The following is a 14,793-nucleotide window of genomic DNA, read 5'->3' on the forward strand; positions in this document are numbered from 1 at the left end:
GGTCTAACAACATCCATGCCACAAATGTACTGCACAGAAAATCTACAGAACTTCCCATCCTGAAAATCAGAAATGTAAATAACACAGTTCTTAAAGAAACCTTCCCAGGATCTTCTTAAGAGCAAGTTTAAGAGAAAACTGGGAAGACACGGTGACTGAGGCTCTTTGCCCTTTGGGTGTTTTTCAGCCATAAGGAGCCACAAGGACATGGAGACATGACAAAACAAAGCCATAAGCACCACCGAAACAAAGGAGAGAGAGGAAACAGAGAGAAGAGGAGGCACAGAGACAAGATGGAAGAACAGGAGCAATCATCACACAGGTCTAACACATGCACATTAACCCTTAAAAGACAGATTTACAGACAGGTTTGATGTGATTGTGATCTTTGTTTTAGCAGCAGGAGAGCAGAGATGGATATTAACAAGGACGAAGACGTAGGGAGAAGCCACAAACGCAATAAATCCAAAAGAAAGAGGAACAAGGAGAACAAGGAGATGCGTGCTGACCGAGGGAGGAAATTAAAGTCTGACTGACTAGTCCATTTAATGAGCAGAGCTGCCCCGTGGCATCTCACTGAAATGTGACTTTATTAGAGAGATTATCTCATGTATTTACTGCATCAAACATGCTTCAGCAGCTCTGTCTTTCAGTGAAGTTGTAAAGTAGAAATTGTCACACAATTGTCTTTTTCCAATGACTTTATTGATCATTTAACCAAATGTACCGTCAGATATACTACACAGGCCGAAGCGTGACAGACAGAACCAGACCGCCCACACAAACCAAGTCAGTTTTTTTCTTAAAAGTAAGAAAATGAGTAAGGCCTCCACAATGTCACCTAATTAAATACATTTTAACATCTTATGAACACACTGATCCTTTATTTTTTCATATATTTTTATTGCCAGTGGTTTTGATAATTTAGCCATAGCTTCTGAAATCAGAGAAAAAACCTCAACACAGACTACTACTTGGCAACGTGTCGTCAGGTCAACGGATGAAGATGACAACCACTGTCAGTACAAACAAGATGGAGCCTACATTTAAAGGCCAAACCACAAACAAACAGAAGAAACGTATTACAAGTGCTTGGATCAGAACTTTTTTTAGACACCCAACATTTACAGTAAAGAAATGTGAGTCCAACTTAACGCATACCTAATATTTAACTACTGGAATTGGCAACGTGTTGTGTCTCCTCTCCATCCGCCGTCTGGGGGCGGTGCCAGAGGATGACGTGTCCTCCAAACAGATCTGAAAGTCCTGGATCCTCTGCTCTGCATTCTTGGAGGGGCAGGTTAACTTCTGGTAGAAATCCAGTCTCGTATTTGTCCCTCTCCAGTTCAGCAAAGTCTTAGCCGTCCATCAGAAGTGAGAACATGTTCAGCTCTAAATTAAGCTCCTCCCACACAGCAGGCTGAGCGTCGCCAGCCAAGTCTGAACCTTCGACTCCCACATTCGTCGGTCCATGCCGTTTAAAAAAAAAAAAGCAGCTCTGGAGGGTTTGGAGCTAGATCAGGCTGCCTGGCCACGACACGATGGTCAGAGTGATTCTGCCCCTCAGCTCCTTCAGGAGGCGGACCAGTGCCGTGTGGGTCATCCCCCATGTGCTCTTCCCGTTCACCTCCAGCAGAATGTCACCACACCTGCAGGGTGACAAGGATCAACAAGACACTTAAAACTGGTTTATGAATGTTAATGCTTCGTATCCAGACCCTCAAGAAAAAACAGCTACAGCCAGGGATGTCCCTGGGATTTCAAAGCCAATTCAACACTTAAACTCACATAAACCGACTAGTCACAGTCTGACAAGGTCAGAATTGTTAGCAGTGCTATCTCTGTCGGGACTGTGCCCTCCATGTGGATTAACGTCTCATGTCCAGACCAGAAATTCCCAAGAAAACAAGTTAAACTCAAAACTGTTTGGCACAGGCCGCTCTGGCTTCAGGGTTCCTGCAGAAATCCATGCCTCTCACTGGTGGTAATTTTTCTTGGAAATATTTTGATCTGATTTTTAAAAGCATGTAGGAACCCTGCACTCAGTTTAAAATTATTTATTTCTAAAGAAAAAAATAAATCCCATTTCTATGAGACGGACAGCACTGATATGTTCTGAACGTTTATGATCATGAGAATGTGGAACATTAGGTTGTATGAGTGGGTGATTCATCAGTAATTCCCTTCCCCTGAACATGCTACGTGCATGTTTCTCGCCACCATCACGGTCAAGTGGCAGTGCAATGTCATGGCACTTAAAAAGACAAAAATACTTTGCAAGCTCAGTCTTGTTATAAGCAAGGTATTCCCTGAAAACAACATTAAGTCACTACATGTAATGCATTTGTTGTCATAGTGCCTTACATCCTGCTTATGTGCACAGCTAATGGAGGGGACTAGAGTGTTCAGGCTGAAGTTCTGGCATGATAAGTATGTTTAAAAAACAACATCCAGTATTTCTGCCCTGCTTTTGACATATTTTTTATGTAAAATGTTGGCTGTGGCCTACATTTCAGGATGACTTTTATACCAGTGTAAAGCGCTGATATGTTACTGATAGCAGGGTTTGGTGGCACTTTTTAACTGCTTTTCTCCCTTCTAAGGCCCTAACTGGGCATTTAAAGAGAATTTAATTTCGTCGACTAAAACTATGACTAAAAATGTTTGTCAACACTCTTTTTTTCCATGACAAAAACTAGACTAAAACTAACAAAAATAGATCTGTGATGACAAAAAATACATTTAGTTTTCATCAAGATGACTAAAACTAGACTAAAATGACATATAGTTTTTTTCTGACATTCAAAATCCGTGATATTTCTCCACTGTGGGTAAATCTGTCTAAATACAATAAACCTGCATCTATTCTGCCTCACAGCTGTAGAAAGCAGGGACCCAGGTTTGGCAGAGTGTTAAAAACCCCCTACCATAATTTGGTTCCAGATTTAGGCAGGAAATTAAATGGTGGGACTAAAAATAAAGACTAAAATATGAGGACTTTTTATGGACTAAATTGTGACAAAAACTAAAATGCATTTCATGTAAAGACCAAAAGATAAGACTAAAATTAAAAATAGCTGCCAAAATTAACACTGAATCACAGCAGGCTGAGAACTCAACTACCGTACTGTCACTAGTAGATGGGCAAACTCCATACAGTGAAAACAGATGGTACTAAAGGAGCAACATAACTGCACAGAAACAGCAGGTTGTGGGCTTTGCTGAATGAAATGGAAATCATTACACTGGGGGGCAGACTTTCCCTTATGAGGGCTTCAAAAACAGGCTGTGGCTTTGTGCTAGGGGCACTTGTATTCCAGTTTTAAAAGTAATATTTTATTTTGAAATATTCCACCTTGAACAAGTATTTGTTTGCATTTATATTCTTTCAAAATGACATTTTCATTTTATATTTATCTGCTTAAAACTAGCTTTTGGGCAGGCACAGTGCCAGCATAATTCAAACTATAAGTGTTCTCTGCAATGTTCTTAAAAGGTCTGGCTATGTTGCAAATCTTTGGTGTGAACTGGTCCTAAGACTGTGTGATGTCAGTAGTTGGTTACAGAAGCCACCTGGGATCTGTGATGGTCACTGTATTAAAAACAGTTTCAAATTAACTCTCAGATGACCAAAGTTGATCAGAGGCAGCCTTAGGCCTCCTCACATACAGGCACAGTGCTGGTTTGTATTCATATCAACCATGCGCCCCTCATCATGCAGAATTTGTATCCTTGTTTCAATAAAAATTGACAAGTTCTTCAATAAAGGTAATAACCCTGAGACACCTTTGGCTAACTGACTAACAGTAATGAGATTTTTTGTTCTCATATTTGGATTTGCACTGTAAAACAGAAAATATTCCACTTAGTATTTACCAAAGACAGAACATTTGACTTTCAGGCCACATGTTTGCTCTTTTTGTCTGCTCAGGGTCAGGTAGACGGTGTGAAAGGGCTGCAACATCCTTGAGATTTATTTCCTGTTAGAAATAGTTGCATTTTTTCTCTGATAGTCGCTGAGTGCACCAAAAAGGCCTTTTGCTCAAAAGGATCCTTTATACACAAAACTACATAATATGCCAATCCTTTCGTTTCAGAAACTTGAACAGCAAACTTTTGGTAAAATTGCTTCAAAAATCACTGAAATTAATCAAGATTTTTTTTGCTTTCCTTGCAGCACTAAAAGAACTGATTGTAGGATATGAACGGTCTCTCCAGGGCATTAATAAGAAATAAACACAGTCTAAATACCTTATCCTGCCGTCATTGTAGGCTGGCGTCCCCTCCACGATGGAGCGGATAAAAAACGATTGATTGCAGTTGACCTCCTCCTGACCTCCCACAATGCTGAAGCCCAGGCTGCCCGAGGTGCTCCGCCGAAGGACGATGTCTTTGCAGCAGTACAGATGCCTGCATGAGCCAAGAGAGAGATTAGAAACACTAATCTCTCCACTGCTACTTTAAGTTATATATACTGTGCTGTATCCCCACACTGAAACCAGCCCGGCTCTGGAGACAAAAGCAGGGCTAATCTTTGAAGGATGGGGTGACTTTCCCTCCCAGGAGGTGTGAAACAAAGAGAAGTGTGACTCCTGTACCAGTCGGATAAAGAGAGCCCAGAGTGAACATTATATTCAAATCCTTACAGAGTAACACTTTATAACAAGGTAGACAAAACTGGGCAAGCTTTCTAGGCAACTAGTCAGTGACTTAGTGCTAATTGATGATTAGGTACTGGCTAACCCCTCAGTATGGTGCTCCCCTTTATAACCAGAAACACAAAGTATGTAACCAATACATGTCATGTAATCTTAAAGCAATAACTCAGTCTCTATTAGGGCTGGGCAATTAATCTTAAATTAGATTAAATATCAATACAGCCTGCTGCAATTTTCAAATCGCAGAAGGTTCATTATTTCTTCAACCTGAAATTTGTGACAAAATACCAGTTTAAAACTTTTTGGCAGCAGAGACATTATGCATTACAGACCATGTAATCATTCTAGTGCCATATTTTTAGAATAGTGTACAAAAAAATCCTATTTTCTTACTTTTTGTATGGGTTTTTTAGTTAAATATGAGAATTATATTAAAATTATCACTCCTTTTAATACAACAGTTCATATCCAATTTGCAAAATGAGTCAAAATCATCACAATTAGACTTTTTTTTTTTAATTGTCCAGCCCTACTTTAATCTGATATTGTGTCGGTTATAGCATAGAATGAATTATTGCTTGTTTTTGTTGGGAAACATAGGAGATAAGGGACTTAAGAAATCACATGTTAATTTGCAATCGCAATATTGGGTAAAAAAAATTGTAATTTGATTATTTTCCCAAATTGTTAAGCCCTAGTCTCTATGTTCACTGGTAGTTGAAATGTATTACTGCATTACTCTGACAAAAACTGGACTTTAGACAAGTTAATCTGACTGAAAGCATACTAAAAGTTGGCCTAACACACCCAGATAACGTGGTTATAGATGAATTTACTCTGGCATGTACAGTGTACACTTGGCATTCCCTGCCCAGCCTCCACAGTGGGTTTTGACCCAGAAGTTTAACACCAGAAATGCTAAACAAACATAGAAGTCTAGTTTCCATCTGCCACAGTGAGCTGAAGGAAAGCATGCATTGCATTAGGACATAAAGAAAAGCACAGAGCTTGTGTGAAATGTAAAGAATTGTAGTTAATTTTTCATTGCTCCACAGGTGACTGTTAGCTGTTTGCTAACTTGATAGCAAGGTCAACAAATACTAGGGGTCCATCTGAAAAGTAAAAAATACTCCCCAAGTCCTTACCTATCCACTTTTCCTTGACCCTGTTGAAAAATGTCACAGGGTCAAAGAGAGGATTAATAGTTGGAAGATTTCCCTTTATTTAATAGCCTATAATTCTTGATTTTATACTATTTCTTATGTCATTAAGCTGCTATTTAAAATAAAGTGGCTGGTAAAAAATGACATAGATTTTTGAATCCACCAGCCAAAGTTGTAGGTTGGTGAAAAAGTTAATTTCCAACCCTGGTGCCAAGGCAGATTCACTATCTTCATCCCGTCTGTCAATGTGTCCCAGGTAAGAATCTAAGGTACTTCTGGCGTGCCTTTCAAAGCAAAAGTGTAACCACTTTTCGGTTTATACATTTGCCTGAGTTTTCAAACAATGCTTTTATTCTGAATTTGTTTTCAGGGCAGTTATTCCATTACTGAAGACACTTTTTACTGTTATACCACCCTTTCTTGTCACAATTTCTTCACAGAAAAGTCATAAATCAGGCTGTTTAAAGTATTTAAATCAGATCTCAGTCCTTCTCTGCCTTCCTGGCTCTTGCAGTGCATGCTGTTTTTTTGTGCATGCATGTTTCTGAAGGCCTTTGCACATTAAGGGCGATGCAAATAAACGACAGGAAAAAAATAACACCGACACTTGACCCCCAAAGTCCAGTGTGAGTGCTCAAGCACAGTACACTTCCTTAGCCCTGGCATGGATGGAAGAGGTGAACCATGCATGCATGCACAGGTGTGCAGTGTGCATGAGGTTATTATTGGACTGTTCCTCATGACAATCATTTTAAACTCTTTAGTTAAAGTGCTGAATCCTACCAAAATAGAGTTACTATCATGTCTGTGGATTTCTCCATTGTGCTGACTGCATGTCTTGTAAACTACATGTAATGTAATGATGTGGTGATGTATCTGTGCTCAGGCCCAGCTAGGCCATGTAAGGGTATGGGAACAAGTGTGGTTCAGCATGGTACAGCTCCAGCTGGTTCTAGTGTGAGTGTGTCCTAGGGGGAGGAATATATTTTTCTGCAAAAGCATTCAATATTTCCTGTCTTTGTGGCAATGCTCAGAAGATAAATGGAGGTTTGTTTCTTTATCTGAGGGAAAGTTTCTCATTCTCAGAAGTTTTACTGATACAGCAGTGAATATTTAAGCAGAAAAGTTAGTTTGAAAGTATAATGAGCTCTTCCTCCCCAGCTGGCTCTGTCATCATTTCAGTTGGCTCCAGCTGGCAGAGGTCAAAAGGACCCGTGTGGGGGTACGGATTATGATGGGCTCAGAAAAAAGAAATGGAGAGGATAGAAAAATGTTTATGGAGATGAAACTGAGAAAACGAGGGAGGCTCACCGGGGTAGCTGCAGCCATGACACCCACAGCGGGGAGTAGTCGTCGTTGGGTAGTGGGCTCTTGGTGCTGTCTGTGGGTGAGGGTATGAGACACGGGGGCAGTGTGCAGTCCTGCAGGCTATCTTCTGGAGGACGCATCTCCAGGACCTTGAGCACAACAGGAGAGGAGGTGTTCTTCAGGTTTGCGACAGCCTCGCTTCGCGTCACCCCCGTTAGGTCCACCCCGTTCACGTTTAGCAAGATGTCACCTGCAGGGGAGGAAGTGGACAGCACAGCTCAGCATCAGCACAGAGTTTCTGCCCTCATTAATGCTTTTTAAAGACCTCACAGGATGGGGACTCATCATGTGCCTGATTAAAATTCAAAAACCTTCCTGCTAAACACAAAGGAGAGAAACCAGGCGCCACCTGCGCTCTAAAAAGCCTCCTAATGATGAAAGTGTGTAGAGAGAAACAGACAGCATGGTCCGGGCTGCCAGAAAGCAGCTCAAAGGACACATTTGGTCTGCACAGATATGCAAATGAGCAGTCCATCACAATACAAAAACATGGTTCAATAGTACACAAAAAGAGACAGCTGCTGCTGCTCTGGTCCCATATGAATACAGTAATGTGCACCTTGAACCATGCACAGGACAAACACTCTCCATTTGCTGCTGTTTTTAAAGAGTATCCAAACCCAAAGATAAATAAATAGCTAGATGGCATTTAAAGGGATAGGGCTCTATCATGATTCCCTTTGATTCTGAACACTAAGGAATGGGGAAAATTGTTATTTAAAAACACAATAAATTGCACTTTTTTGCCTATAATTGTATCATTACTGCAGCTGATTCCAATAACAATAAAATAAATACCCAGAGGACTAACAAGGACAACATCTTGTGCTTAAACTTCATAATGCTTTAATATGGATATGGATATAGAAATGTGTGGGTTTAAGCAAAAGTCTTTATCAGAAACTTGTCAGTTAAAATAAAGTCATAAATCTGAAGCCTTCACTCCTGAGGATGCTTTTCTGGTTTTAACTTAAGTTAGAGTTGTTCAGATTCCGTTACCAGTACCGGAAATGTGTCCCTTTCTGCTTAAAATGCAGGTATTGGTATCAGTGAGTACATGAGTTTATGCACCAATCCGTTACCGTTTGGTTTAACTTTATATTTTGAGTTGTTTAGCCATGCTAAATGTTAGAGCTGTACACCAGAAATCAATTCCTCTTCACTGCTGGAAAACACTGCATGCACAAGCTACCATTTTTAGAGCAGTGAAGAAGAACCCAAGGACCCACTGCAGCAGCAAAAAATGGTGGCTGTGTGACAGTCTTTCTCTGAATGTAAAATGTGAAAAAATGCCTTCCAGACCAGCGCTGTCATACACGACAAGAAGTGACCCCGTTTATCAAAAGTTAAATAACTTTTGAACCATAAATCGTTGCCTCTTGTTTTTCATCTTCAAGCTAGCCATTGTGCTTTCCCATTGACACTATTGATACCTTTGAACCCCTTGCAGAAGCATTTTCAGTGAGTCTGGGACTCGTGTGACTTTATGGGACTTTAATGATTAAATCCACACCAGTAAACCCAATAATGAACGTCTTTGTATCCATTTAATCCAATTATGATAATTTATTACTGCTAGCTCGAATGCAAACTGTCATATTGTCTACCCTTTGTGAGAGTCTGTCAGCCTGCAGCATTCTGAGAGATAGAGAGCCTGTGATGCAGCCCCCTGTATTATTGCTATTTTAATATTTAGCAGTAAAACTCAATAAATCAGCAGAAAAACACCTTTAGAGTCACAGAGATGCTGTACATTATGATTCTATTTGTTCTGAGTCAAATATAGATCTAAAATAATTTGCTAGTCTGCACAGTCAGTCCAGAAAGTTCACACTGGTATCAGATCCGTACTCGGTATCGGCCAATACCCAACACCTTGGTATCGGAATCGTATAAGGAAGGAAAAATGGTATGGGAGCATTGCTAAATCACGGCTGAAGTCACACAGGCTTTGTCCCATTCTTTTTACAGTCTATGTAAGCAACACAAGCTAATGTCTTCAGCACTGCAAAATAGGAGCAGTTCAGGGGGTGTTCATGCATATTTGTGTGACTGTATGATGTTGTGGGTGATGGTAATGGCACTAAGGAGTTAGTTGGTGTCTTATCCCTCCTCATCCCAGTCCTGTCCATGACATGTTAAAAGAATTGTATGAAATTCCAGCATAGATACACTTCAGCTAAAACTGGCAATTCAGTCACCCTTAAAGTCTTTTTGCTGCTGTTTTGCTGCAAGCAGCATTTCTCTCATTCCTCCCATAAACAGATCCTGATAGAAGGGGGTGTTGGGTGTAATGACAGGCCTTAATATGGTAATGTTATAGGATGGATAAGCTGGAATCAGCCGCTGGGACTACAAATGTCTCCCTCCCCGCATTCAGCTGCTACAAAGACTGCAGCTATCACAGCTGGTTATTTGTGTGCAGCTCCATGTTTTGCTCTATTTCAGAGCTGACTGATTCCATACAACAGAATAATTAAGTGCTGCACAATAAGTCCAGAGTTCTGCTCAGCTCATGTTTGTTTGCGTTTTTGTTTAAGTCTTTTAGAGCCAATTTGTGGAGCGCTGAACCACAGCAGAGTTATTCTGCTGCTTGAATAAACTTCATAATGAAACATGAATCTTAAGTGTTCATCAATCATTCCCTCCTTTCTTTACAAAGTATTCATCATCAAAGCTGAATCCCTGACAGTCTGCCAGGCTCACAGAACAAATACTCCATCCTATAAATGAGTAATCATCTGCACAAAAGCGTCAAACACGACACTAATAAACTAAACGAGTAATGTTCAAATAATTAAAAGATCGAGTATGCAGGTAGGTAATAGATGAAGACATCAGATAAAGCTTGTTACCTTTACGGATGGAGCCCTCCTGTCCCACCACTCCATCAGAGTCCACGTTGGTGACATAAATGGGGAGGTCCCACCCTCGGCTGGACATCCCGCCTGCCACTGTCATACCCAGAGAGTCGTACGGCTCTTTACTCAGAGTCACTGTCTTCTCGTAGCACGCTGGTTTCTGACAGGCGTCCTTTAGGAAACACAGAGAAGGGTTAAAAATATCAGAAATCAAACGTTTTATCCCTTAGTTTCTGCTTTTGACATCCCAACTTTATAACTACTTTATGTGTTGGCTAGCAGCCCTCTTACAAAAAAAGAGCTCATCTTTCCTGAACAGTGTTAAAAAGAATTTTATTGTTTGTTTTTTTTTTGGTTAAATTCATTTCTGTAAGAGGAAAAACAAGACTTTTATGATGTTACAAAAATAATTGTATATATACAGTGCCTTTTAAAGCACCCAAGGACATCAGGAACAAAGACAACACAAATAAAGTCCATAAGCTGAGTTGAAGAAGTGTGCTTCTGATCATGTCTAAAGATGTGGAGGTCTGAAAGGTGTATGAAAAGTAGATTTGGACAGGGAGCCAGAGGAGGTGGATGACAGTGGGGGTAATGGGCTGTTAGGGCTTTGGGCAGGTGAGAACCCTGGCAGCTGAGGCACTGTTAACTAATTATTCATGAATTACTTCAATATTCTTAGTCGTTAATTATTATTAAGCTGTCTGCCTCTGCATGCACAGTTTACCTCCACACTGCCTGTATTTAAGTCAAACTTAAAACACTCCTCTCCTCTAGGCTCTGCTAAAGGCATAACTTCAGTCCTTCCCTACCAACAATTTGTTCACCGGTACATTTGTCTGAGCTCTTCTTGTGAAAGCAATATCTTTCAAGGACTTTCTTCATTTTTGGACAAATATCTAACCAAACGTGCCACATAGCCACACCTTCTGACTCACGTCACATCCAGTGGGGAAAATACCCAAAGATGGTTTTTGGGAAGCTTTCAGAAAAACCTCAGGAACTGGACTGGAGGAACTTTGTCGCGTTCATTAAGGGCCAATCAAAGAAATTAAACATATGAGATAGTAGGCATGTGTAGCACAAGCTTCACTGGCTTTAATCGCCCAGCCCTAGTAGCTACTAATGAGTTGTAGTAGCTACAACATGAGAATTTGAATCTCCAGCTAGGTTTTTTTTCTTGCTACGCGCTGCTGTGTGAGACAACAGGTGGAAAAAATACATGACTATTGTACTGTAGTAAAAGTACAGAAACTCTGGTCAAAACTTACTTTTTAATGTATAACTGTGGTGCAGGGGTTAGTGACGTTGCCTCGCAGCAGTAAGGTTCCTGGTTCAAATCCCCGTCCACCAGGGCTTCTCTTTGTGGAGTTTGCACATTTTCATTTGCATGTGTGGGTTCCACAGATAGTCAGACTTCTAAATTTTGTGAGTGTGAGCATGTCTGTGAGTTTCTCTCAGCCCTGTTATTGACCTGCGACCAGTCCAGGGTGTGCCCCGTCTCTTGCCCAATGACAGCTGGGATAGGCTCCAGCACCCCGTGACCTCTAACAGGATAAGCTGGTTGGATCATGGATGGATCGATGGTTTATGTTTCTACACTGAACTTTGGGTTTTGACTTTTTTGCATTTGAATCTACTGCAAAGTGAAATCATTATCATATTATATATCAAGATAAAGAATGACTTTGACGAATAAAAGAAAAAGTTTCTGTGGTCTTATTTTCAGAAGTATTGCTCCATCTAAATGTCACTGTTAGTGTTCAGAGACGCTCCTCTATGATCAGAGTTGTCCTGTCTCAGGTGTCGTCCATTGTGTACCCACACTTTTATAAACACAATAATTCAGGACTGAACATGATATGAACTTAATTGTAGGACCAAGGGCACCTTCCATACACTCCATAATCTAATTAGATTTAGAGGAGCACATTTGCATATTAATAAAGTCTGTTTTCTCTGCGATGAGAGATAAGCAGAGTGATCGTAGGGAGATTCACATGAACACCAGCCATGCTTGGCGGTGGGAGCAGAGCCCAATGACACAGACATAGGTGGTAATTAATGAATGACCTCGTTAGCATAAGTGGTGATGTATAATATATGATAGTGATTAGGATAGTGGGCAGCTCGAGTGACTCCTCAGTTCATGTGCATGTTGGATACAGAGATGATTTATTCATGGACGTCAGGATGTGATTTGGTTTGCTGAGCGGCTCTGTGTGTGGGATAAGACGAGGCGGATTATATTTACGGCGGGTGTTTTTGTGTCAGACGGAGGACAGCGACGTAGAGTAGAGTAGTAATGAATAACACATGGACACATTGAGGTTGATGGGATGTTTGTGCTGTGCCGCTAATGTGCTGCATTCACACATTTCTGCTGCACTCAGATGAGATCTCTCACCGTCATGTGACTGACCCCGGGGCACAGCAAGGACCAGAGCTGTGTGAACATTTACACATGCTGACAGCCTACACAGTATACTGAAGGCTATGGGAAACCTGAATGGTGAATACTACTAGGAGAGCAGTGTGAAATACACAGACTTACTATCATTAAGAGGGGAAAAACAGAATAAATCAAAAGGATTCTGCATGTTTTCAAACCAGGCACTTTTACTCCTGATATGCCCTCTCTCAACGAAGTGGCTGCTTTAGTTACTAGGGTCTACTTACATTGGTTTTTCAGAGCCAAACTGAGACTGATTAACAGTAGTGCATGAGACTGATAACCACAGGCACATTTAATGGTTTGTCACCAGTTAACACGGTCAGTCAAACTATAATACCAGCCTTTGACATGAATCACACCATAGATCCTGTTACTTTACTGTCCATGCTGGTCAGCTGTTGTTGGCTGTTGTTTTACTTATTTTTCCTCTTGGTGAATGTGTCTGTATGATGTGAACCTGGGCATATGAGCCATTCCTGTAGTAAATATTACTTTGGTTTTGCACATTAGCATATATGTCAGGTCCTTTACATGGGATTGTAGAATCAACAGTGAGTCTTAAAACGTCTCTTTTGGAGAAACGGGACAGGATGAGCTATTGACGGCTCCACACACAGCTTAGGCCAGGGCTGTACAGTGCGATATAGATGTTGCATGTGCTACAAGAAAATCGGTCTATGCTAGAGGTGATTTAATCTCATCGCATTGGTGGAATGAGAGGTTGGGAAGAGAGAGAGGTATGTGTGTATATGTATGTGCGTGGCGTGCCAGCAGTGATCATTTTGGCAACTGTTTTTAATTTCAGTCTTAGTTTTAGCCTTTAAATAAAAAGTCTTTTAGTTTTAGTCAGATTTTAGTAATTTCTACCCGTTTTAGTTTTAGTCTAGTTTTAGTCCATAAAAAGTCCTCACATTTTAGTCTTTACTTTTAGTCCAAACATTTATATTCTTGCCTAAATCTGGCACCAAATTATGGTAGTGTGTTCTCTGCACTCTGCTAAAACTGGGGTCCCTGCTTTCTACAGCTGAGAGGCAGAATAAATACAGATGCATTGTATTTTTACATATTTACCCACAGTGGAGAAACACAGATTTTGAATGTCCGATGAAAACTAAATTAGATTTTAGTCTAGTTTCCGTCATCTTGACGAAAACTAAACTTAGGTTTTTGTCAGTTTTAATCATCACAGATCTATTTTTGTAAGTTTTAGTCTAGTTTTTGTCATGGAAAAAAAGGCTGTCAACAAATACTTTTAGTCGACAAAATTAACACTGCATGCCAAGCACATATATATGACTTTAAAAATAACTTTCATTCGCCTCTAGAAGGCTTCAGACTCAACTTGGACTTGAGGTTTGAGACTCATGCCCACTCTTCATGGTTTGTATTTTCTGGCACATATAAATTTGAGCTGAATGTCAGCCCTTTTGCATCTCTGCGCTCAGAGCGCAAGCTGACACGATGGCGAGGATGTCACCTGCTGGAGGTTAGGAAGACACTTCACAGGTAGTCGTCACGTTTAAGAGTAGTGCTGCCTCAACAAACTCCAAGTGTTTAAATCAAGGCCCGTAGACTAAACGATGTTATATAATCAGTCAGCATAATTCCTCCATCTCTTCCGCTCTTCTCTCTCTCTGCATCTTGCTCAAAATAGGACAGAAATGGCAGACGGACTGACAGACAGCAGTATATGATGGAGAGAGAGGGATGAAGTTGAGATAGTGACTCTTGGGAGTTGAGCAATACAGCCCTTTTTGCATGAACTGTTTGAGTATTACAGTAAAAAGTAATTTACATCACAGGTTTGTTAAGAACTTCAATGATAACTTTTTATGAATTTAGCACTAACACACCTATATGTATGGCTGTTAATGTAGGCTTTAGAGAGACTAAGCAAGCCTGCACAGAAGAAGGACTGAGGAACAGAGGCGTGTAGTGGTAGGATGTCCAGGCAGACAGAGGAGCGCTGGTCAACAAAAAAAGAAGTCTCACTCAGCAGTTCAGAGCAGTTACACTGAAAAAAGTTGTAAAAGTTGATAGAAACGTTCTGGAGAAGCAGGATTTTGTTTGCATTAAAGCAGAGCAACAAGAATCTTAGCCATGCGCTCTTTCACAGCTTTACCCCAGCTCACTGTTTTATTCACCAGTCAGGGAAATATGCTTTATCAAGGCCCTTTATCGTCTAATTAAGATGCACATATGAACTTTAGTGTCAGTTACAGACAGACAGAGCAGAGGTGAGAGATGGCCATGTCTCCTGGTTTCTGAAAGTTTTTCTTTGGATCCTA

General features: G+C 40.6%; 1 protein-coding gene across 4 annotated transcripts in view; it reads right to left on the minus strand.

The window, feature by feature from the left end:
* Window positions 1-689: 689 nt before the first annotated feature.
* Window positions 690-14,793, minus strand: part of lnx1 (ligand of numb-protein X 1) — a 107,414-nt gene continuing 93,310 nt past the window's right edge. For all 4 annotated transcript variants that reach the window (XM_041792376.1, XM_041792375.1, XM_041792378.1 and 1 more), the window contains 4 exons: window positions 10,045-10,222; window positions 7,133-7,379; window positions 4,252-4,410; window positions 690-1,649 (listed from right to left, as the gene is read on the minus strand). In XM_041792376.1, the coding sequence (XP_041648310.1) occupies window positions 1,514-1,649; window positions 4,252-4,410; window positions 7,133-7,379; window positions 10,045-10,222 (720 nt within the window). In that variant the 3' untranslated portion in view covers window positions 690-1,513. The remainder of the gene's footprint in view (window positions 1,650-4,251; window positions 4,411-7,132; window positions 7,380-10,044; window positions 10,223-14,793) is intronic.

Source organism: Cheilinus undulatus, linkage group 7 (genome assembly GCF_018320785.1).
Source record: "Cheilinus undulatus linkage group 7, ASM1832078v1, whole genome shotgun sequence".
NCBI classification, from domain to species: Eukaryota; Metazoa; Chordata; class Actinopteri; order Labriformes; family Labridae; genus Cheilinus; species Cheilinus undulatus.